This window comes from Embiotoca jacksoni, unplaced genomic scaffold, assembly GCF_022577435.1.
Source record: "Embiotoca jacksoni isolate LCO1_2020_lvr unplaced genomic scaffold, fEmbJac1.0.p SCAF_43, whole genome shotgun sequence".
Taxonomy (NCBI): domain Eukaryota; kingdom Metazoa; phylum Chordata; class Actinopteri; family Embiotocidae; genus Embiotoca; species Embiotoca jacksoni.
The window spans coordinates 2,508,596-2,534,423 of record NW_027185396.1 but is presented as its reverse complement, the minus strand read 5'-3'; the positions used below and the strand labels follow the sequence as shown (position 1 = coordinate 2,534,423).

At 43.0% G+C, this 25,828-nt stretch overlaps 2 protein-coding genes across 6 annotated transcripts in view; both read right to left on the bottom strand.

Moving 5' to 3' along the window:
• Positions 1-15,804, bottom strand: part of usp19 (ubiquitin specific peptidase 19) — a 34,631-nt gene extending 18,827 nt beyond the window's left edge. For 4 of the 5 annotated variants that reach the window (XM_069169100.1, XM_069169101.1, XM_069169098.1 and 1 more), the window contains exons 1-9: positions 15,502-15,804; positions 12,368-12,737; positions 5,743-5,871; positions 4,096-4,232; positions 3,406-3,954; positions 2,676-3,042; positions 1,577-1,733; positions 1,395-1,466; positions 29-144 (exon numbers count right to left, since the gene is read on the bottom strand). In XM_069169100.1, the coding sequence (XP_069025201.1) occupies positions 29-144; positions 1,395-1,466; positions 1,577-1,733; positions 2,676-3,042; positions 3,406-3,954; positions 4,096-4,232; positions 5,743-5,871; positions 12,368-12,572 (1,732 nt within the window). In that variant the 5' untranslated portion in view covers positions 12,573-12,737; positions 15,502-15,804. Of the gene's footprint in view, positions 1-28; positions 145-1,394; positions 1,467-1,576; positions 1,734-2,675; positions 3,043-3,405; positions 3,955-4,095; positions 4,233-5,742; positions 5,872-6,376; positions 6,593-12,367; positions 12,738-15,501 lie in introns of those variants that run through there. The other variant, XM_069169102.1, reaches the window with a different exon arrangement.
• A 2,803-nt stretch (positions 15,805-18,607) lies between these two features.
• lamb2 (laminin, beta 2 (laminin S)) overlaps positions 18,608-25,828 on the bottom strand; it is a 54,347-nt gene continuing 47,126 nt past the window's right edge. The window contains exons 29-35 of the mRNA XM_069169136.1: positions 25,544-25,747; positions 23,946-24,090; positions 23,628-23,835; positions 23,411-23,552; positions 22,548-22,724; positions 21,972-22,131; positions 18,608-21,166 (exon numbers count right to left, since the gene is read on the bottom strand). Coding sequence (XP_069025237.1) covers positions 21,030-21,166; positions 21,972-22,131; positions 22,548-22,724; positions 23,411-23,552; positions 23,628-23,835; positions 23,946-24,090; positions 25,544-25,747 — 1,173 coding nt within the window. The 3' untranslated portion in view covers positions 18,608-21,029. The remainder of the gene's footprint in view (positions 21,167-21,971; positions 22,132-22,547; positions 22,725-23,410; positions 23,553-23,627; positions 23,836-23,945; positions 24,091-25,543; positions 25,748-25,828) is intronic.

Here is a 25,828-nt window from a genome sequence, read left to right as displayed (position 1 = left end):
TCTGGCGAGTAGAAGCCTGGCAGCAGACCTTGTGTGGCCGGGGCCTCCAGACCCCCCCAGCGCTGGCTGTGCCTCTTCTTCAGCGTGATGTCTAGGCGGGACGGGGTGAAGGAGTAGCTGCACTGCTCAGGCTGGATCAGGTTCCTGGGGAGGGAGTGTGTGTGTGGGAGGGGGAGGGGGGGGGAGACACAAGTCCATTATCAGGATAACATCCCTACTTAGGTTTGAGATTTTCACTACGATAACCGTCTCAAAAATATCACGCTATTAAATTATTAATATTGATATTATGAGTTACATAGTTTTGAAGAGCTCTAAATGATTATTTAAGCTCAGCCAGAGCCGTCTGAACATTAAATTCACACTGATGTCCACAATCCGAGCTGGAAAAGACAGAGAAGGGAGCCGGGACGTAGAACATTATTTCAACAGCAAACTTAATGATTTAACAAAGTTTTTTGTTCCTCATTAGTTATAAACAGGACATCGTTTGATCTGCACGGAGAGATTCTGGAAGATGTTTGGAGACTTTGCGTTCATATTATTTGCAAAATGGATAATGAGGACAACGTCACGTTTATTTTTAGTTCCACCGTTGTTTTTAATCATTTATTCGGGTGTGGAGATGGTGACATGATCCGTTTGGTGTTCTTTTCTGCATCTGTGAGTGGCGCCCATCGCAGAGTCTGACAGGCAGCGGAGGAGGAACGGCGTCACAGGCAAGCGTCTTCCTTCATTGCATTAATTCTTCAATAAAAAGCACTTGTGTACGGTATGATAAACATAGGTTTTAATACCATGGTATATCATGATACCGGTATACTGCTGCAACCCTAGTTTGATGGTTTAATATTCAACAACTGATGTTTTAAGGACATTTCAAATATTTCAGATATGAAACAAAGGATGTCTGGAGGAAGAATTACAACTTCCTATTGACTAAATATCAAAGCAATGAAAAGAAAACGCTGACACAGTGAAGTGTGGTTCCAGTTCAAGATAAGTTTTAGACTGACCAGTCCTGCTAACAAACATATATCAGACTCTGGGACGGAGTGATCGTGATACTATTGGTTGGTCTGGTTCAGATTAAAAGTCGATACACAGGCCGGCGCTGATAGCCACTGAAACTATAACTACACTATATTATCTATGTGTTTGACCCGATGCAGCATGACTACTTTGGCACTCCTTTTGTTTATTCATGCCTCATGCAGGACAAATAACGGCTCCAATTAGTTGCAGATGACGCTGGCTGTGTTTCCTGGAACAGATGGATGCCGTGTACTCGTGCCGTTAGCCCACTCAGCTTCACAGGAAAACATGCGAGCTGTGCTCTCTCCCACTGCTCGTTTAAAGATATACATATATTTTGAAAAAACACAAACCGCTACCTGAGTTTGACTTGCCACTTGAAAACTGTGTTGGGACCACAGTCCGAGTGAAGCCGCAGGAAGTTGGCATCACTGTGAGAGGATGACAGGAACATCGATCACTGGTTGTGCTTCAATGACACTAAAAGAGGCTAAAATTGAGTCACCATATTTTTGATTAGCAGCACATTCACATCCACTACCTTGTCTGGAAGATGAGGGTGAAGTCCTGCTCCCTGAAGATGACCCGGGCCGTGTCCCTGCAGATCCCCTTGGTGTAGACGTTCACCACCATCAGGTCGGTGCCCTTCTCGTACGAATCGTTCTTCACAAACTGCAGGTTCACCATCGGCTCCGGGGCTGCAGGATGTCATTACAGGTATCAACAAGACACACTTAACTGATGCAAAGAGCCCTGCTGAGCTGCTTTAAGAGCAGCAGAGCATGAGAGACACTTTTTTATGAGTATATCCACCTGAAATGGGTTTGAATTGTCATCTCTGCTTTGCGTGACTCTTTAGTTTGAATGTTTGCCAAGTTGCACCAGTTGTGTCTCAATCACTAATATGTGCGTAGGAATGCTTTTACTTCCATTACTGCCATAATCTAAGAGCGTGCTCAGTTTGAGAGCAGGATTTCTTATTTTCACGATCAAACACTAATATTCTCTCTCAAAAGTCTCAAAGTCTCTTTCAAAGCCGAACATCTGCACTCAGACTTCTTGTGCTGCAGTTCAACTCATCCCAGGACGAGAGACAGTGATAATTATTGGACAAACATCCACCATGAGTGGAATATGGCCTAGAAACGAGGGTGGAAGTGAAAGTAAACACAGGTGAGTTATTTAATAATTAATATGGTATTTGTAACTATCTGTGAATATTTTAATTGAGACAATAATTGATGAGGATTAAAAAGGCATCAATTTAGCATGTTTAATACATTTGGTCAATGCATTAGTAAATTAACGGTGTTCAATATTGTTGTTAATTAAATCCTTTTTCAATGAATGCAGTTTTAATATGCTAAAATGTGTTTACATTTTCTAACACAGTCGTCATTTGTTCGTCCACGTGGCCCGAGGTCGTTCTACATTTGTAGAGTACGAACAAATTCAGGAGAGAAAATGTTGATGAAACCCAGATTTGTGCGTCAAATGTTGGACCGCACGGGTTGTGAATGAGGCCCATTGTTTATAACTTGACATATTTAAGCAGCAGCATGACAAGCAATCGATTTACAATCAAACAATAACACATTTCACACAAACGTAAGAGTCTGACTCTAAAACATCTCACTCGCCTTCCTGCTGCTGGATTTCCAGAGGAGGCTCCTCCTTCGACTGGTCCCGCTTCTCCTCTCCCTCACAGCTGATCTGCCTCTGAGCCGGACCGGGTGGTTGAACATCTGGTGGCGGTTCTGGCGCCACCTCTCCTGATCCAAGCTGTTGGTGGATCAGAGGTTCCCGCTCCGATTCCTGCTCAGCAGGTTTCCTCTCAGTCGGCTCACAGTGTGATGCGTCTCCCGGCCTCTGAGGAGAGTCCATGCCCTTGTTGGAGCCGTCGGGTTTGAGGTGGTCAGCGGTGCTGATGGGAGCTGCCGGTTGGACTTCACCCACATGTGCTGCTGCTCCAGACCCGTCTGAAGACTGCTTCTGCTTCTCTGCCAACTGAAGAAGAAATACACATTTCTGTGATGTGCAGCATGATTATGATCACAGTAACTGATTACAGATTACCGTTTATCAGGTAGTGCTTAAAAAAAAAAAAAAATTCTCCACTTGCTATTTTTCCTGATTCCAGCAATTTTACCACAAAGAAACTAAAAAAAAAAAAAAAAAACACTTAAAACTCCACAAATGACATCACAATTTGGTTAAACAATCCGCTGTAAAAACAAACATCTTTGACTGAATAGTGTTTTGATCGAGAGTGATCCACTGCACTGTAAAACATTCAGGCACAGTCAGAAAATGACATTTTACCAGCTGAACAGTTTAAATGAGTGACTGAAAGGTCAAAGGTCGGCTCACCTGTGCGCTGCTGTGGCCGGCAGCAGCAGCCTCCTCTGGTTCCTGTTCCTGACCGCTGCCGAGTCTCTCCGCTCGGTTGTCTCCGTCCCTGCGTTGTGTCGTCGGGCTCCCACCGGCGGGCAGGTGTGCGTGCGGGGCCTTCTCATTGGCCGCTGCAGACGAGGCGGAGGGCGGGTCCTTGTCAGCCTCCGCCTCCTTCGTGGTCTTGGGCAGCCGTCCGACGGTGCGTTTGGCGCTGGGTTCCTGAGGCTGCTGCTCACCTCGTGTGGCGGTGGCGGGCTTGCTGCTGCCGGTGGAGGCCTCGCCGTCTCCAGATCCGCTTTTCGCCGCCACAGAGTCCGTCGTGGTCTTACCACACGCGGGTTTGTTCTTCAGGCAGCGCTTGACGCCGCGCTCGGCTTTGCCGCCGCCACGTCTGGCCTCGCCGTGGGCAGGTGATGAGGGAGGCTGCGGCTGGGACAGTTTGGGTTTCTCTGATGACTCCGAGGCCACCGGCCTGGTGTCATTTTTGGTCTCTGTGGATGCCGCCTCCTTCTCCTTCTTGTTGGACTGAAGCAGAGGAGACAGAAGAAATGTGACTTTAATCAAAGCAGACCAAAAACCAGGTTTACACCGTCACTCATAACAAAAACACATATTTTCATTAAATCCATTTTGATGTATTAGTGGAGATAAAATCTGAATATATACTTTAAGAGAAGGCCAGATGTGGAAGGGGATCTTCTTGTGCATGATGAGATGCAGGAAACCTCCCTTCTCCTTGTACTGGACTCGGCTGCACGAGGCCTCGATCTCCTCCTGCAGCTGGCAGCTCCACTGTCGTCCATCTGAGGAACCACGACACGCGTAAAGATGCTATTAGAATAGTTTGGGGCTCATGCACTCAACATATATGCTAAAATATGGTAAAAGATATCATTTTCTTCTTGTATAATTTTTTTTTATTTTTTATTGCTATTTGTACTTTCACAGAAAAAGTAACTTTTCCTTGTTTTCATACAATGTCTAAAGACATCAACCAATCACGTTGTCTGGAAGTGGAACGGACGTCACGTGACAACTTCTAATGTTAAGGCTGATTTTCATGTAACACTGGAGACACAATCAAAGGGACAAAAAAATATGACAAATACAATCTGAGGGACGAACCGATCAGGCTGTCAGGACGGGGAGACGTTGATCTACTTTACTTTTGGATGTCGAGGAGATGGGAGGAAGCACAAACTGAAATCTACCAGTGAGGAGGAGCAGGACCAGATCTTATAGCAGTTCTTCAGCCAAACGCTTTCTTAGATTTTTACAAAGGATGATGATCAGTTTGTCATTTAAAGTGTGAAAAGAAATCATAATATTCAGACTTAGTATCGAGTAGAATCCGTCGCATCCCAGCATCATCCTACATTTCAGATTTTAGATTTAGATTTGCTTCAATCATTTAGGAGTTGGTTATAAAATAGTTACCTCGATGATGGATGAAAATTACACCTCTGGTTTGAATGAGTCAGAGGATCTATTTCCATATAACATGACATAAAGTGAAATTGAATGTTTAAGAGGTATCATTATGGGTTAAATGCTGCGTCTCACATTTAATTTCTACAATCTGGCTTTAATTCACCGTTTGTGCCTCCAACATCTGCGTCCTCACGGCTCAGAGTTGGTGCACACATGTTCCAGTCAACTTTGTTTTTATGGAAATGCTGACGTCGTTGCAACGGTTATGAATGAGGCCCACATCGTGTGACGTAGCAGAAACTGTACGACACACGTTTGCAGCTGATGGAGCACCAGGACGCTGATTCATAGCTCCGCTGAACGAGTCGACTCCTTACAAAATAAAAGAGCAACAAAAGACCCAAAACTACGTTATTAATCTCAGAACGTCGACCTAAACTTGAGAAAACCAGGCTTAAACTTCGTGGACAGTGTGAAGGAGTAATTCCAGACTCTCCAGCTGATCAGCTCTACAGCTCTCTGTCACCTCCACATCCTACGACTCGTACAGAGTTACTGTCGTTTCCAGACTGAAGAAGTAGGAGATCACTGTAGTTTAGTTTTTAATAAATATTTGAAGTTACATTAATGCTGACATATAAATATATTACACTTATTGCGTTCAAATTGTGTGTTATTGAAGTTAAGAAGTAAATATTTTTCGGGATTTTGTCATATCATAAATATGGTTATTCTCAAAAACACCCAGATGTTGTTTAATCGCCGCCCTGTGGTGAAAAGGCATTAAAACCTTCAGCCAAATGAGCAACTGTCTGTTATTTAGTGGTTTTATTTCCCAGAATTCCCCCTGCTTCTGTTCATTTGCCCTCCACTGTTTCTTACCTGGGAAGTCCACGTGGCAGTGTGTGTCGGTGAAGGTGGTGTTGATGTCCTCTATCCTCTGCACCCCCTCCCCACAGCGCAGTCGCACCGTCACCTCATTCACGTTCTGCTTCCAGTCCACAAACACGTCTGAAACACACACACACATTAAAGTGAAACCAGAGACACACAACTAATGCTTTTCCTCATTCTACCATGATTGTTATCTGAGAAACTGTTCAAATTTAGAGAGCACATCAAGAAATGAGGAACAGAATCAGGCTTTAAAGTAAAACCAGTGATGAACACTGTTTCTGTACCGCGCGCGCACACACACACACACACACACACACACACACACACACACACACACACACACACACACACACACGCTCACTAGTTCACGTTGACCACAGCCCGACACTCACATGCTGAAGTAGGTCAGTTCAGAGCTGCAGTGGGCTGACGGACAGAAAGCAGTGAACTCAGCAATCACAGAAGGGACATCTAAAATTATCTGCGCCACACAGATCGGACTCGCAGTCTAGTTACATGACAGAAACTCATTTTAAAACACAACACGCTACCGACACACGCTGTTCAATGTAAAATCCAACGCACAAACTTCAACACAAATATCTGCACAAACATGTACCATTTTTCATAGTGACCTCACAGCGGTGGCGGCGGTTGAAAAAGAAAGTGTCATTGCAGGAAGAAAGAGAGAAAGAGCTGGATTGCCTGCCGGCGGAGGAGAAGGAGTCATATATGGATCATAGACTCCGTCTTCAACAACAACTGGAGAGACTCAACTTTCCCACACTGATGTCTCCTCTCTCTCCGGAGCCGTCGGACTCGATCCCTCCAGAAAGGTCAGCAGCAGAACTTTATCCGTCTCAGCTGGTGACCGTCGGATTCCCAGAGAGCTGTCTGGCTAAAACGTCACCGCCACACTCCTGACGTGGACACTTAGCAGCTCAGAGGAAACCCTTCCATCTACCTGTCCACAAACTTAGCAGTCCTTCCAGGATTGTTATTTTTTGTGATTGTTGCGATCAAAAATGTTTTGATTTTGAGGCCGATTTTCAAAAAATAAATTGCGATGTGATTTGCGGCATTTAAATTGAGTTTTTGGAAGGAAGATTGCGGGAATTAGAAATAATTGGAAGTGCGCTGTTTTTTTTCTTAAGCACCACCTGATAAACAATAATCTGTAATCTCTTCCTGTGATAATAATCCTGCTGCACATCACAGAAATATTTTATCTCTAAACTTTTTTCAGCTGTCAAAATAAGAGCTTTAGATGCTGTTTAATTCATGTTCATTCAACACATAGACCTGCTGGATGAAACCAACAAAGAGACGTCTCTGACAACTGGACGTGTGGAGAAAACTCATTTAACATCCAGTAATATGGAATCACTTCCTCTGATCACAAACATTTAATCATCATTTTAATGTGAAGAACACATTTCCCACAAACCCCTCTGGGTTTTCTGCTTTCTCCAGTTTCCTCCAGCGCACAGAGTTTTATTTGGTGCTGTTGATAAAGTGAGTTTTGTTTAAAAAGATTCTGTTGACGACATTTTTTGCAGACAAATTGCAGGAATTTCAAAAAACTCCCACATATTGCAGTTTGCTTGAATTTGTGTTGATTATTGCGATCACAAAATGGTGATTTCCTGGAGGGGCTGATTTATGCCAGAGTTATCGTTTCATCTTCCAGCAGACCTTTCCATGAGGTTTCTGGAGGGCCTCCATGGTGTGGTTGCAGTTGGAGGTGATGGGTAGTTATTTATCTAAAAACTGCATTTTCAGTTTGATTATTATTATGACAATATTTTTTTAAATGTAAAGGGTGCCATAATAACAACAATCATAAAACACTTGTTTAACAAGTTGAACTGTGATTCTTATCCTCCTTTAGTCAGCTGCAGGGACACATGGTTCATTTGATCTTTATCTCATGCACACTGTAAGTGGGCCTGTTCTTTATCAAAATTCTTATTGGTTCTTGTCATCATTAAAACAATTGATTTTTTTTCTTATTTTGAGAAAATAATAAATACAGAACAGGATCACAATAGATTTGTCTTTTAAATATTTATCCACACTAATATGTTTGAACTTGTTCTACTTTTATGCAGGAGTAAGTCTCATCACTTGGTTCTCACATTAAGACACCCTGGTTCACTATTTTTAACTCTTTTATGGCCACATACGTGAAGTTTTGTGCGCTGCTGAAGCTGAAGGCAAGTTAACATCTATCAAAAGCATGTGAAGTATTAAGGGAACATCGGTAAACTGTAGCTACAGATCCTGGCTTACACTATCCCCCTCCAAACCGCATGAAAACAAAAGCTTTGTACCATAAAGTGTAGTAATTAAAAAAACATTTTACATTAATTTGATCAAATTGGTGTTAAAAAAAAAACCGAGTCAGGTGACTGGATGAGCCCGTGTGCCTTAAAGCACCTCCACTAAAGCAACACATTCACCTTTAAGCTCAGTCGAATAATATTCTGCTCGTAACCTGTCTCCACTGCCCCCCCTACTGGCCAGAAATCAGTTATTACAGGTTTAAAGATACAGATACCTCCTTATATTTCTCAGCATCACTTTACAATAAATAAATCGTTCTGGCTTTTTTAAACCAGATGGGGAGGTCGGCTTTCTTTTACACAACAAGTTATTTTAATCAACTACAAGAGACCAATCGTTATATCATATCTAGTATCTAATATACCGTGTGCATTCTTTGGATTACACCTATTAAACAAAACCTATTTCAAACTGGTAAAACACACAACCATCAACTGGCTTTCTCCTCCGTATTTACAGATACTCAACATTTAATCAACCAGTTCTGTAGCAAAAAACCTCAATTACAGGTGTGAGTGATTTAATCATTAGCGTTACTGTAGCTCCACTATCATGACTCTGGTGCAGGACAAATAAATGATGGAAGAGGAAGGTAAGTCTCAATTTGAGCTGCAGGAATTAGAAAGAACCACAGAGCATTTTGGAAGCAAATAAAAGAATAGATACCATTAAGAAAGATAAACCACCAATCTAATTGACAAGTCTTGTGCGAGGATTATGCAGAAAAGTGTAATACTTCAATGGCCAGAAGGCAAAACAGCCCAGAGTGACTTTCTAAAGTCTTTGATTGAGATAAAAGGTTTGTCCTACATAGTTTCCAGCATATTCACACACACAAAGCAGGTTTACTGCTCCACCACTTTTTAAATTGAACATTCAGTAACATGTTCTTATTGTCAAATCCTGGTGTGGGTGTTTGAAAAAAAAACAAAAAACATCCATCCTCCTCCTCCTCAACGAAACTGTACAATTCAGTCACGAGCGCTTCAATGAAGAAAAAGAAGGGGAAAAAAAAAAAAAAAAAAAATATATATATATATATATATATATACATACACACACACATATTTATTTTTTTCCTTCATTGAAGCACTCGTGACTGAATTGTACAGTTGTACATTTATTTATTTTTATATATGTATATATACATATATATATATATATATATATATATATATATATAAATAAATAAATTTAAAAAAGAAAGCTGTAATCCACATCCACACTGAAGCTCATAAAATACACACACACACTGCACAATAAATGAAAAGTACAGTGAGTACAAAACAGCCCACTCAGAAAATAAAAATATTGCAAAATAAACAACAAAAGGTTTGGTATGTACACCAGCTGGAATAATGAATATCTAAAGCAAAATATGTTTCAACAGGTCAAAACTTCCACAGCGACGTGTTGAAACACGTCTTGTCATACATGTGTTAATGAACAGCAGCAGCGAGCCTGTGTTTCTCTGAGCAGAGTTTTTTTTGTGATCGCTGCAATCAAAAATGTTTGATTTTGTGGCAGATTTTCTCAAAAATGTCGATGTAATTTGTGGAGTTTTAAGGGTTTTTTTGAGTACAATTGTGGGAATTAGAAGAAATCAAGTCAAGAAATATACTTTTTTTTTTTTTTTAAAGCACTACCTGATAAAGTTATAAATATGTAATCACTTCCTGTGATAATAATCCTGCTGCACATCAGAGATATTTTAGCTCTCATCTTTTTATGTATTTATTGAACTTGGAGAATCCCGAAGATAAAAGTTCCTAAAAGCTCCTAAAAGCTCCTAAAAGGTCCTAAAAGCTGCGTATGTTTCCAGAACAGAGCGTCTGTGACTGGAATATAGAAACAAGGACTACATCAGCTGTCAAAATAAGAGCTTTAGATGCTGTTTAATTCATGTTCATTCAACACATAGACCTGCTGGATGAAACAAACAAAGAGACGTCTCTGACAACTGGACGTGTGGAGAAAACTCATTTAACATCCAGTAATATGGAATCACTTCCTCTGATCACAAACATTTAATCATCATTTTAATGTGAAGAACACATTTCCCACAAACCCCTGACCACCCTCTGCACCACCTGCTGCAGGAACAGAGGAGCACTTTCTCTAAAAGACTCCTCCAGCTCCGCTGTCACAAGGACAGATACAGGAGATCGTTCCTGATACAGGAGATCATTCCAGATACAGGAGATCGTTCCAGATACAGGAGATCATTCCTGATACAGGAGATCGTTCCTGATACAGGAGATCGTTCCAGATACAGGAGATCGTTCCAGATACAGGAGATCGTTCCTGATACAGGAGATCGTTCCAGATACAGGAGATCGTTCCAGATACAGGAGATCGTTCCTGATACAGGAGATCGTTCCTGATACAGGAGATCGTTCCTGATACAGGAGATCGTTCCTGATACAGGAGATCATTCCTGATACAGGAGATCGTTCCTGATACAGGAGATCGTTCCAGATACAGGAGATCATTCCAGATACAGGAGATCGTTCCAGATACAGGAGATCGTTCCAGATACAGGAGATCATTCCTGATACAGGAGATCATTCCTGATACAGGAGATCATTCCTGATACAGGAGATCGTTCCTGATACAGGAGATCGTTCCTGATACAGGAGATCGTTCCTGATACAGGAGATCGTTCCTGATACAGGAGATCGTTCCAGATACAGGAGATCGTTCCAGATACAGGAGATCGTTCCAGATACAGGAGATCGTTCCTGATACAGGAGATCGTTCCTGATACAGGAGATCGTTCCAGATACAGGAGATCGTTCCTGATACAGGAGATCGTTCCAGATACAGGAGATCGTTCCAGATACAGGAGATCGTTCCAGATACAGGAGATCGTTCCAGATACAGGAGATCGTTCCTGATACAGGAGATCGTTCCTGATACAGGAGATCGTTCCTGATACAGGAGATCGTTCCAGATACAGGAGATCGTTCCAGATACAGGAGATCGTTCCAGATACAGGAGATCGTTCCTGATACAGGAGATCGTTCCTGATACAGGAGATCGTTCCAGATACAGGAGATCGTTCCTGATACAGGAGATCGTTCCTGATACAGGAGATCGTTCCAGATACAGGAGATCGTTCCAGATACAGGAGATCGTTCCAGATACAGGAGATCGTTCCTGATACAGGAGATCGTTCCTGATACAGGAGATCGTTCCAGATACAGGAGATCGTTCCAGATACAGGAGATCTTTCCCGATACAGGAGATCGTTCCCGATACAGGAGATCGTTCCAGATACAGGAGATCGTTCCCGATACAGGAGATCGTTCCCGATACAGGAGATCGTTCCAGATACAGGAGATCGTTCCAGATGCAGGAGATCATTCCCGATACAGGAGATCATTCCTGCCGACCGCAATAAGACTGTACAATAACTCACCTCTGGCAAAATCCATCACACAACAATAACACTGTTGACTGTGTTTCTTGGTTGTTTGTATATAATATATATAGATATATACAGTACTGTATATATATATATATATATATATATATATACATACTGTACTGTGTATACTGTGCATTTTATATTTTTTACTGCTATTTTATTGCTTTTCTATTATTCTATTATTATCTTATTGCTTCTGTATGCTGCTGTAGCGAAAAAATTTCCCCTCTGGGATTAATAAAGTAAATACCTAACCTAACCTAACCTAACCTAACCTAACCTAACCTAACCTAACCTCACCTCACCTCACCTCACCTCACCTCACCTCACCTCACCTCACCTCACCTCACCTCACCTCACCACTTCCTGTTTCTCCTCTTGTTCCGGTTTCCTCCAGAGTTTTATTTTATGATGACAAAATAGGAGCAGAGTCTTTCTGAAAACTTGATAGAGTGAGTTTTGTTTGAAAAGATTTACTGTTTAAGATTTCTGTTGACGACATTTTTTGCAGAAAAATATCAGGAATGTTTTTAAGAATTGCAAGCTTTCTTGGAATTTGCGTAAATTACTACAATTGCAAGAGCACGACTTCCTGGAGGGACTGACAGAGAGGGTGACTTGCCCTGATGTTCTTACCCTCACTCTTCATACCTAAACCTGCCTGACCGAACCAACACTGAAGGAGAATCTGACGGGTGACAGATTTCAGTGAAACACCAACCTGAAGACAGACCGTCTGAATGTTACCGTGACTTACTGTCCACCCAATAATCTCACAATTGGTGTAGTAAAATGGGATTTCCTTTGTTTAAATTGCACCTTTAAGTGGCTTACCTTTCTTGACCTCTGCAATAACCCCGTCCACAACTGCAGCGGCTGCTGCCGCCACCCTCTTGGCCTCTTTGCTCTCCTGGTTGGCCCGGTCCTTCTGCTTCTTCTTACTGGTGCTGGAGGTCAGCTCGGAGCTGTTCTCCCCGCCGCCGCCGGCTCTCTGCTGAGTCCCGCCGCGACGGCCCACCGTCTCACCGCCGCTGGCCATCTTCAGGCACTTGGCACTGACGGGCCGCCCGTCGCCGGAGTCACTACCGCTGCTTGGGTCTGGATCTGAGGTGTGCCTCTTCCTGCCTGGCCCGGCTATCTTGGCGATGATACTGGTCTGAACTCTCCCAGAACAGAATCAGGAAGGCGAGTAAGAGGACGGGACCTGCAGGCAGAGAGGAAACAGATATTTAATAAAAACTCATTTGTCTTTAGTTTTAGTGATCTGCAAGATCAAACAGACTGTAAACAACTCAGGTAATCATGACAGGTGAGGGCCCGCCTGCTCACACTCACTACACACACACACACACTACACACACCCACTCACACACACACACTACACACACACACACACACTCACTACACACACAGACACTCACTACACACACAGACACTACACTACACACACACTCACACTCACTACACACACACACTCACTACACACACTACACACACCCACACCCACTCACACACACACACACACACCACACTACACACTCACTACACACACACACACACACACTACACCACATACACACACACACTACACTACACACACACACACACACACACAACACCACACTACACCACACACACTACACTACACACACTACACACTACACTACACACACACACACTCACACACTACACTACACACACTACACCACACACACACACACTACACACTACACTACACACACACACACTACACCACACTACACACTACACTACACACACACACTACACACACACACTCACTACACACACACACACACACACTCACACACTACACTACACACACTACACCACACACACACACACTACACACTACACTACACACACACACACTACACACACACATACTACACACACTAGACACACACACACACTCACACTACACCCACACACACTCACTACACACTACACACACACACTACACACACACACACCCACACACACTCGCACTACACACTACACACACACACACACACACACAAAATGGTCAGTATTTAAAACCAATTAGGATCAGGTCCCTAACAACAACAACAACAACAACAACACGGGGGGAATATGGCCGTTCAGGCTGCACATTCAGGTGACTGGACGGACATTGAGATTCGCTGTGTTTCCGTAGCATAGCAACAACAAGCTGCTAGCTCGTGCCGTCAACTAACAAACAGCTGTTATATTATAACCTTCACTACCACCACCACCTGTTATATTCAGACCTAAACCTTCACTACCACCACCTGTTATATTCAGACCTAAACCTTCACTACCACCACCTGTTATATTCAGACCTAAACCTTCACTACCACCACCTGTTATATTCAGACCTAAACCTTCACCACCACCACCTGTTATATTCAGACCTAAACCTTCACTACCACCACCTGTTATATTCAGACCTAAACCTTCACTACCACCACCACCTGTTATATTCAGACCTAAACCTTCACTACCACCACCACCTGTTATATTCAGACCTAAACCTTCACTACCACCACCTGTTATATTCAGACCTAAACCTTCACCACCACCACCTGTTATATTCAGACCTAAACCTTCACCACCACCACCTGTTATATTCAGACCTAAACCTTCACCACCACCACCTGTTATATTCAGACCTAAACCTTCACTACCACCACCTGTTATATTCAGACCTAAACCTTCACTACCACCACCTGTTATATTCAGACCTAAACATTCACCACCACCACCACCTGTTATATTCAGACCTAAACCTTCACCACCACCACCTGTTATATTCAGACCTAAACCTTCACCACCACCACCTGTTATATTCAGACCTAAACCTTCACCACCACCACCTACCAGCCAGCTTCACACCGTGTTAGCTCCCCGTCGGGTTAGGGTTAGAGTTAGGGTTAGAGTTAGGGTTAGAGTTAGGGTTAGGGTTAGAGTTAGAGTTAGGGTTAGGGTTAGAGTTAGAGTTAGGGTTAGAGTTAGGGTTAGGGTTAGAGTTAGAGTTAGAGTTAGGGTTAGAGTTAGGGTTAGGGTTAGAGTTAGGGTTAGAGTTAGGGTTAGGGTTAGAGTTAGGGTTAGGGTTAGAGTTAGGGTTAGGGTTAGAGTTAGAGTTAGGGTTAGAGTTAGGGTTAGAGTTAGGGTTAGAGTTAGGGTTAGGGTTAGAGTTAGGGTTAGAGTTAGAGTTAGGGTTAGAGTTAGGGTTAGAGTTAGGGTTAGAGTTAGAGTTAGAGTTAGGGTTAGAGTTAGGGTTAGAGTTAGGGTTAGGGTTAGAGTTAGGGTTAGAGTTAGGGTTAGAGTTAGGGTTAGAGTTAGGGTTAGAGTTAGAGTTAGGGTTAGAGTTAGGGTTAGGGTTAGAGTTAGCGAGCCGACTGCAGATGTTCGTTTATTTAAAGACGCACGTGTTCGCGGACGTCACGTGGCTGAGACGCGGCACACAGATGTTGAGGTAAAACTCTCCTTATATTCTCTGAACCGGGACTTGTCAACTCCATTTACCAGAACCAGCTGATACGATCCATCCAATCCTGTTCACCATGCCCCGGTAACATGTCGGAGCCGCTCGGGAGATCTCGGACAGGACGAAGGGATTTAAAACGGACGTTAGCGGTCTCAGCTTTTTACTGACCGAATGACACTCGTCATATTTGTCCTGAATAACGCCAGAGGACATTCAGTAGGACCTCCAGATTGTAGAAGACGTGATAACCTGCTTGGTGTCCCAGCAGAGCGCGGGACCGGTCATCAAATCAAACGCTCCTCCGTCTCCTAGCAGCTAAACACGTTAGCCACATGCTAACGCTAGCCGAGTCGAAGCGGGTTGACATGAAGTGAAACACACCTGACAGCGGGGGACACCGGGGGACACCGGGGGACAGCTGCCGCCCGGCGGCGGGCAAAACCACACATTCACATCGACATTAAAACAGGAGACTTACGGGTCTTTAAAATGGCAACAACTCCGTCTTCAACACAATAGCGGCGCCTCCTCTCTGCTCCGCCCGGCTCGCTGAGCTCCTCCGCGGGCCGCCGCACTCCGCCGCCCGTCCTCGGTGTTTCTCGGGAATATCCTTCCCTTTATCCGGGACCCATTTCTGAAAACGTTAAACTACATGTATCAGTAATACCAACCCCCTAAAAGCCCGGCTGGATCCCGCTCAGCCCGTCGGTGTCGTCCGGCCTCTGCGGGTCGAGTCCTACTTTGTTTGGAACAACATCCACCGCCGCCCGGACGAACCTGAAATGAGTGCGCACAAACCACTTCCTGGCTGAAGCGCTCACGTGACTCGTAGCTCCACCCCTTCTCTCTCTCTCTCTCTCTCTCAATTCAATTTTCATTCAATATTTATTTATTATTATTATTTATATATTAATTATTATTGGCATGACGTTTGGATTAAACATGTTGCCAAAGCAATACAGTCTTAAATGTATTGAACTACCGCGCCTGTAAAATGGATATTGCTTATTTTATATTTTAACTCTATTTGTGTTTAATTTTATGACATGTTATCTGTTCTTGTTTTCTACATTTTTAAATGTTCCTTTATATCTGAGTCAGTTTAAATGTTACTTGCCACTTAATGTTTAAATGTATGTTAAACTATGAATATTTTAAGATTTTGTATTAACATCTGCATTTGGTTTCCAGTCCTTTCATGTGTCTTTACCTGCGCCCAGGTACCCATGTTGACAGTTCATTGGTCTATACCGGTCATTGTGACCACTGACCACATAAGAACAGCCCAAAGGCAGTTTATTTGTACCTGATGAAGCCCTGAGAGGCTGAAACACGTTGGCAGGAGTTTTTACTATGATTGAACAGCCATGGCCGATTTAAGGCTTTTTAATTAATCACCCTATTGAGTGCCTCAGATTTCTTCAAGTTCATTTATATATGTTTTTATGTGAAACACTGCATGTACTTTTCTTGCTGTGAAGCACTTTGAGCTGCATTTTTTGTTTGAAAGGTGCTATACAATTAAAGTTTATTATTATAATTATTATTATTATTACATAAATTGTAGAATATAAATGATAAAGTAATTTAAAAAAGAAGGGAAAAAAGAAAAGAGATACATGAAATATTACAACATTTCAATGTTTTCTGGGCGGGCAGCGAAGTCTGGGATTATCTGGGTGAATTTTATGAAGAAGTCTTCTTTAAATTGTTTATATGTTGAGCAGCTTGTCAGTAAATTAATTTCTGTTTCAACATCTGTTTCACAATTAACACAAATTCAGTTTCTTCTGTCTTCTATGGTGACCAGTTTCAATGGCAGGTGTGTGATCACTGACTCTATGTTTAGTCTGGGTTTGTCTTTTTACAGGATGTTTTATTTGGGTCAGATATTTTCCTAATTTAAATTCTCTGTCGAGTAAATTGTACCATTGTAGTTTATGTTTGGATTGGATTTCTGTTTTCCGGTGTTTATTCTTAATATCTTAGTTTATTTTCTTTACCTATTTGGATTATTTGTGAGTTGGGGGATTTTTTTCATAGTTTTACTTTGACATATGATTTACTCATTTGCTGCAATCCAGATATTTTTTCCTGGCTTCAGATACCAAAAGCTCTCTCTCTCTCTCTAACACACACACGTCATGTGGCACGTTGTTCAGGCTAAGATAAATAATTTTGCTGACATGGTTCAGTACACTCCAGTATCTCACCTTGTTTCTGCTCATCTCAAGGAAAGGTTATCCAGGCAGGGAAGATGGTCCCAGTTTGTGTGTCTGGGCAGCACTCTGTTGGATATAAAGGTTAGTAACATACTGTAGGTGCACCACTTGTCTCCATTTCTGTTCACTTTGTACACCTCAGCTTTCTCAGATGACTCTCCGGTGGTTTGGTGTTTGGAAAGGAGTCAGCGCTCACGGGACCGCTGGAAAACTGTGAATTGGTGCAGCAGGAATCAGCTGCTCCTGATTGTAAACAGACTGGACCGAGAGGCCAATACAGATTGTTTGTACAAGAAGGGGATGAGCAGACTACCTTACAATGCATGTAACAAGATATTAAGAGATCCTCCACTTGTCTGTGGTCACGAATGTCATCTGTTGATCTGTGGTCTGCTGGGGGAGCAGCATCCGAGTCGGAGAAGATCAATAAAGTTCCTCACAAGGCTGGAGATATTAGTAAAAACCTGCACACATCTGAGTGAGTGAGTAGCAGGAGGTCGCTGAACAAACTGCTCTCCATCGAGGACAATCCATCCCGACCGCTCCGGGACACTTTACAACAGACTTATTCAGAGATAATGTTGAAGCAATTCAATCGTGCTTTTCATCATAACACTTTTACATTTCACAACTCACAACATACAAATTTTAATACTTTTAAAATTCTAGCTCATTGTAGGTTTAAATAGTTAAAAACAGGTGTTCATAACCTCTTTTCCCAAAAAGTTGGGACGCTGTGTAAAATGTAAATAAAACACAGAATGTGAAGTTTCGCAAATCATGTTAAACCCATTTTGAATTGACAATAAAAAAAAGACCACGTATCAAATGTTCAAGCTGAGAAATTGTATTGTTTTATGAAAAATATCTGCTCATTATGAATTTGAAGGCAGCAACATGTCTCAAAAAAGTTGAGACAGGTTCAACAAACGATTGGAAAAGTTGTAAAGATTTAAAAAAAAAAAAACACCTGGTGGAGCATCTCACAACTAGTGAGGTTACCATGACAACAGATCAGTAACATGATTGGGTATAAAAGATGATTTCAGAGAGGCAGAGTCTCTCAGCAGTGAAGATGGAGAGAGGTTCACCACTCTGAAAGACTGTGGTGGAAAATAGTTCAACAATCTAAGAATAATGTTCCTCAACGTAAAACTACAAAGAATTAGTGGATTTCATCGTCTACGGTTCATAATATCATTAAAAGATTCAGAGAATCTGGAGAAATCTCTGAACACAAGGGACAAGGCTGGAAACCAATATTGGATGGTGGTGATCTTCGGGCCCTCAGGCAGCACTGCATTAAAAACACACTATTCTGGAGTGGAAATCACTGCATGGGCTCAAGAACATTGCAGAAAATTCAGAAGGAGCATTTATTTTTCACTATATAATATTCAACAATAACAATATATGTTCAAAAATACAGTTTCTCAGTTTCAACATTTGATATGTTGTCTTTGGTTTTTTTCAGTTGAATATGGGTTCATATGATTTGCAAATCATCGCATTCTGTATTAATTTACATTTTACGCAGCGTACCAACTGTTTAGGAAACAGGGATATAATATAACATACAAGTTATTACAAACTATCAGACACAGTAAACGTGGAGCAGGAAGGTTTTGAGGTGGACTTTTGGTTGGACCGGACTGGGAGAACTTCTGCATCAGTAGTGAAGCATCGCAGATCCCCCACAGTCGACACTGAACGCTGCTCGTATGTCATCTCTTTACATGGACCGAAGGGGGCCGGCAGAGTCACGGACCTAATGCACCGGGACACACTATTTTTAGACAAGGGCCTTGTCCCAAATGTCACCACAGGTGATGCTGGTGATGATGAAGACCTATTGTTTTTCATCTGATAATGTAACAACTGTGTTAAAACTAAATTACACATAAAGACTATAGCACTCCCAAAAGTCATCAAAACATTTGCTAATTTAAAAATAAGAATATTGACAAGCAAAGAACTACACAAATTATAAATAAAGTGCCCTTTTGATCCGCCTTTATTCTAATGCCGCTTCATCGCTGCTCTTTAAATGGGCTTTTCCTCTCTGCGGTTTGGCTAGCAGACAGCTATAAAACCTGACAAAGACACGACTCTGTCAGAGGGCAGATGAAGGACTCATGATGGCGCTCAATAGCACAAAAATAGAAGTGGGACATCTTACACCGTGGCAGACCCGGAGCTGAACCACACAGCATGCTTAGAAAGTGGACCAGTGTCAAACATGGAGGCTTTTTAAATCATCACAGTGTGTAATAATTAATTCTGACTCACTCGTGATAAAAGAAGGTACTTAAACATAAAGAATTGTTAAGTTATTTAAGCTTTATTCCCAAAACTGCACACTATAAAACTTCACACACGTTTGTCTTGGTATGTTTGCTTTGGTAATTAGTCATCAGTCATGTGGCTGTTGCTGATTGGTTAAAAAAAAGTTTTTTGTTTTTTTTTGGTTTATTGTGATTCTTAAAAGACAAATTGTCACGCAAACAGTGAATGTGTGTCGAGAATATTGGCAGTTCAAGGCACGATTGTCTCTTCAACAATTACTGCGGTCTTAAACATTTACAATCTGTGCAGCACAGGTTTGGCATTCATAAAAAATGATTTTGGTGATGACTTCATTGTTAATCGATCTCTGGACTGAGAGCGGTGGCTCGCATGAGTCACTGAGCTGCCTCCTGCCTCCAAATTCATATTAAATGGAAAAACAAAAGCGGTATCTATCTCTTCATAGCACTCAGGGGAAAAGGGAATAAACTTGTTTCCCAAATGTTTTAGATTTGTGCCGTTTCATTCCCTAAATGAAAAGTGTTCCTACTGTTCACAGACCACGTTAGAACATGTCAGCCTTCCTCATTCAGACCATAACGTCTTTTCATCGGCTCCATCTGACAGTCTGAGATGTTTCACCCACATACGTAATGATGCTAACGACCTCGGAGCCGCACAGTCACATTAAACTGTTTCATACAGTTCTCTCCACGTTTCGTGTTCAGCCATCCTCCCACTGCAGCCATGACAACCTCCCTCGTCATTTGATTAAAGACGAACATGATGATAACTGGATTCCTAAACCACTTCATGGGACTTTTATCTGAGAGCCCCAAATTTTTAAATCCATACGAATGAAATAATTCTTACTGAAAAAGCCTGACAAATATATGTCATAAATAAATGACAATAAAAGAACATAATTGCACCCATTAACCCCCATAAAAAACAGCTGTTGTGTTTCCTGCAGCAGAAACGCTCCACTGCAGGCTGACTGAAGTCTGATGAGCACAGCTCTAAAGACAAATGTGGAAAAAATGGGAAGAAATTTAGATGCAACACAGTTCCATCTCCATAAAAAAAACAACAACATGGTTTTAAAGCAACTGTCCAATAAAGGCAAAATTCAAATTAAGAATAACCTAAAGAAAATTAACCTGCAGATTATTTTCAAAAGCATTATTTTCTCCCAAATCTGTGCAAGATGGACTTTTTTTGAAATATGATTTTCATTTTTATATTTAAAACACTAATTTAAATGCATACATTCAAGATTCTTTTCAAAATAAAAGCAAAATAATGTGCACAAATTAGACATAACATAAAATGTGTGATATGAGACTAACTTTTACATATTCAGTCCTGGTTATGTTTTTATATCTCAATATGATAACAAACAAATCCACACATTCACTAGCGGAGTGTTTCCTGTTTTCCTCCGCGGTCTGTTGCCATGGCGCTGCGTGTGAACACGGCGATGCACGGACCGGCTCGGTTACTGGCACGTGTTGTAGATCTGGATCTGTTTGTTGATGTCGTTGAGGATTCCTCTCATCTTGTCCTCCAGGCCGTCCAGCTGGCGAGCTTTCCCCTCCAGCCTCCTCTGGTTCTCCTCGTAGTTCTTCTCCAGCTCTGTGGGAACCAGGAAGTTCAGGAATGGTCACACAGCTGGAGGTTAGTATCCTCTGAACTGGACCGAGTGAACACGTGGACCAGAACTATTTCTAAAACACTGTAAAAAAAACTTGTGGTGTTCCTCAAGGATCCGTTTTGGGCTCACTTGTTTTTTTAAGTCGTGTGTGTGTTGCTCTTTGGTGAGAGTGCACCGCATCTTATTCCACATGCTGATGAAACACAACTTTATGTGGCCGTACCTCCTGATGTCAGACGGCCCTTTGATCACACAAGAGTTTTATAAATAAACAAGGATACGACTGAAATTGGTGCAACAGGTTCTTTGGCGGTGAGACAGAAACTAGTACAAACTTGAATTGTGTAGGATTTACGACCCAGACCCAATTTAACTGGTCTGTCCACCCTCCATAGAGAATTGTTTGCAATCCTTTCATCCTGCTTCAGGTTCATTTCAACCAATCAGCTCGCGCCAAATCCGTCTGACACTCCGCCACCGCTGCAGTGATCTACCGTGTCCACCAAACTGGGTTTTTTTAGGACAGAATAATCTGGAGAGTTAATAAAATATTAACATTGTGCTTGTCACCGTCACCAGCCGTCCAATCAGTGAAGGAGGGGCGGGACAAACACGGTTAACCAGCTTATTGGTCTCTGATTGCTCCGCGCTTCAGACTGGCTGCACACGCTCAGAGTTACCAGACTGAATTCATCAGTTTCCTTCTTCACAAACACAAACACTATCCACCTGTTCCACACACACACACACACACACACACACACACACACCCTGTATCTGAAGTACCTGCTAGTCTCTGCAGCTTGTCTTGGGCGTCTTTCAGCAGCTCCTTCGCTTGGTCTCGGAGACTCTCCGCCTTTTTCTTGGCATCCTGCACTGCCTTGGCCTTGGTGTCGACCCGCTGCTGCACCTCGTGGTATTTATCCGTCAGCTGGCCGTCCAGAATCTGAGCGTCCAGACGGGAGAGAGGTTTTTATATGGGAGCTGTGTCGCACGCACGCACCTACACACACACCTACACACACACACACACACCTACACACGCACCTACACACGCACCTTTTATTTGACCTTTATTTAACCAGGTAATATCAATTGAGAACCAATTCTCATTTACAATGATGACCTGTCAGCACAGTCCTGAGGTGCATGTTTTTGGATGATGGGAGGAAGCCGGAGAACCCGGAGAGAACCCACGCAAGCACAGGGAGAACATGCAAACTCCTCACAGAAAGGCCCAGGACCGGATTCGAACCCAGAACCTTTTTGCTGTGAGGCGACAGTGCTAACCACTGCACCACCGTGCTGCCCCCAACACACCTACACACGCACCTACACACACACCTACACACACGCACACACCTGCTTGGCTTCGTTGGCCTTGTCTCGTGCCATGGTGGCCGTCTCCTCGGCTCGTGCCGCCGCCATGCTGTTGTTGGCCCGTTTGGTCTTCAGGGCGGTGATCTCCCGTCCCAGCGTGCCGAGCCGGTCCACCGCTTCACTCAGGTCCTTCTCACTGGTGGACGTCTCCGACTCGATCTGGGGACATCAGTCAGCACGATGAAATATAATCTTTCTGACACGATGTCCTCACAGAGTGTGTTTGTGCTGGTTTTGATCCTGTGTAGCACGGAGTAACTTTTCACAAGTTGCACAGCAACGCTGCAGCAGCTGGATCGAGCAGCCGAGGTGAGAATGTGTTTTTCTGTTTGTTTTCTCTGGCTGATTAAAAAATGTTGGAGTGAAGCCCATCAAAACATCGCTTCGGTTTTTATTTACACTTGATTTTTCTTACCAGAAAGGTTTAAGCCAAAAAAGAGGATTTGCATATTTGTTTGTCTTCATGTGGATATTCTTGTTAGGATGTATCATAATTGTATGAGCAACCTTTAAATCTGCATTGACTCATTTTAGCAGATTCGACCTCCATCGTATTTAGTCGGGGCTGGTAGATCATGCTTTATAAAAAAAAAAGCCACAAGCCAGTAAAGTGTGGCCCCCCTGCTGTGCAGCGTTGACATCATCTTTTACATTAGTGTTTAAAACCGCATCGAACTTGATTCTTTTTTTCATTTCGAGAATAAAGTGTCTGTCAGCAACGATCCAAATCTGAATCTGAGCACCGTTATTCTCTTCTTCTCCTCGGTCTCCGACTCCCTGCTGAGTTCGCCTCCTCCGCCGCTCACGACACATCAAGTGTTCTTATTCTAATGATTCCTGCTGACCTCCGCCAGCCGGTTCTCCGTCTCCCCGATGTTGGCTTTGGCTCCTGCGATGGCTTTCTCTGCTGCCGTCTGGGCGGTCTGAGCGCCGGCCAGCGCCTCCTTCACCGTCTCCACCGTGGTCTTCACCCCCTCCGCCCGATGCCTGAACACCAACAGAGAGTCACTGGCGGCCGGCGCTGCCGACAGACGGGCGTGTGGACGGGACGGACGGGACTACCTGGCCCTCTTGGCGTCCAGCAGCAGCCGCTCGGCTCGGCGGACGTCGTCCTGCGTCTGCTGCAGGATGGCGTCCACGTTGGACAGGCTGCGGACTCGCTCCTTGATTTCATCGGCGAGATGTCGGATCTGCAGCGGCGAGGCCGGGATGGAGAGCTGCAGCACGTGGTTGGCCACCGCCTCGATGCTGTCGGGGTCCGCCCCCTCCTCTGAGAGACAGACAGGAAAGACAGACAGGAGAGACAGACAGGAGAGACAGACCGGTGAGACAGACAGGTGAGACAGAGAGGTGAGCTGCTGTTGGTGCAGAGCGACCTACGAGTGAGGAAGTCTCTGATCTGCTTGATGAGGTCTCTGAGCTGGTTGTTGGATCGCTCCACGGTGGTCTTGGTGGCTGCAGCTTTCTCCAGCGCTGCCTGAGCTTTACTCTTCGCCTCCTCTGCTTCGGACTTCGCCTCGGCCACCTGCAGGAAACACAAGTTAACGCTAACAGAAGACTTGTGTCTCCGTTTGGAGGCTGAAACTCTCCCTGAAGGCAGCGTTGAGATTCTCAGAGGAAATCTTCTTCTCCGGTTACTTTAACAACGTTTTCCAAGACTTGTTAATGTGATCAGTTTTCCAGGTTTTGGAGAACACGCTGCCAGCGGGACCTGAAACCCTGTTGAAGGTCACAAGTTAAAGAACCCAGACTTACTGTCACTCCTTCTCTAACCAGCCACTAATCGATTTATTGTTTGTATTGATTTTTATTGTTCCTTTAATTTATCTATTGTTTATTCTGATTTGATTGATTTATTTCCTTGAGGCCTTGAATCTGTTCACAGTAATCAGTCCCTCCAGTTTTTTTTTGGATTGTTGTGATAAAAAATTTTTTGATTTTGTGGCGATTTTTCTTTCTTCAAAAACTGTGATGTTATTTTCAGTTTTAAATGAGTTTTTTTGCAGTAAAATTGCTGCAATAATTTTTTTTATTATTATTGTTTCTTAAGCACTTTGTGATAAGCAATGATATGTAATCACTTCCTGTGATAATAATCGTGCTGCACATCACAGAAATATTTTAATCTTAATCTTTTATTGAACTTAGAGAACTGTGCAGATCAAAGTTCCTAAAAGTTCCTAACAGTTCCTAAAAGCTCCTAAAAGGTCCTAAAAGCTGCGTATGTTTCCAGAACAGACCGTCTGTGACTGGAATATAGAAACAAGGACTACATCAGCTGTCAAAATAAGAGCTTTAGATGCTGTTTAATTCATGTTCATTCAACACATAGACCTGCTGGATGAAACCAACAAAGAGACGTCTCTGACAACTGGACGTGTGGAGAAAACTCATTTAACATCCAGTAATATGGAATCACTTCCTCTGATCACAAACATTTAATCATCATTTTAATGTGAAGAACACATTTCCCACAAACCCCGTCACTTCCTGTTTCTCCTCTTATTCCGGTTTTAGTTTTATTTGGTGATTATAGGGAGCAGAGCCTTTCTGATTGTAGATGAGAAGTTATTTTTGGTAATAAAGTCCGTTTTGTCTGAAAAGTTTATTCTAAAAAATTGCAAGATGTCGACATCCTGGAGGGAACGACTTCCACTGTAATTCATCCATTCAAATCATGACTTGTGTGACGTACATCATCAATTTGCTTAAAGTATTAGGTTGATAAAACCATATCATACAGTTTGATAACCAAAAATAATATAAAATCCAGATTATAGGCCTGTTTTTGTACACAAAGGTCTCTAAAAACTCCACCTTTAATTAAATTCAAACACGTTTCATAATCTGGCGTAAATGCATCAAAGAAGAGGAAGAAGTTCATATCACTGGGTGTGAATACGTTTTTCTGCGTCCTTAATAAAACCAAACGTATCCCATAGTAACCCAGATGGTGTGTTTGTGTCGGTGAAACAGACCTTGGTGAAGAGTCCCTCCACCTCCCCGATCGCTTTGTTCAGCTCCTTCTCCGCGTGCTTGGATCTCTCCAGAGCGTTGTCGGCCTCGGCCACGGCGCCGTTACAGTTCAGGCCTCCGCAGTGACGGTTGCCCTCGTCGTCACGGCAACCTGCACCCCCACAGGGGCTCTCTCCACAGGGAGCATCACCGGGGGCGCCGCACACCTGTTGGTACAGGTGTTAAGAGGTGTATATGTAGGACTAGTGGAAACCAGAAAGGACGTTTAGTTTGTAGATTTTTGACAT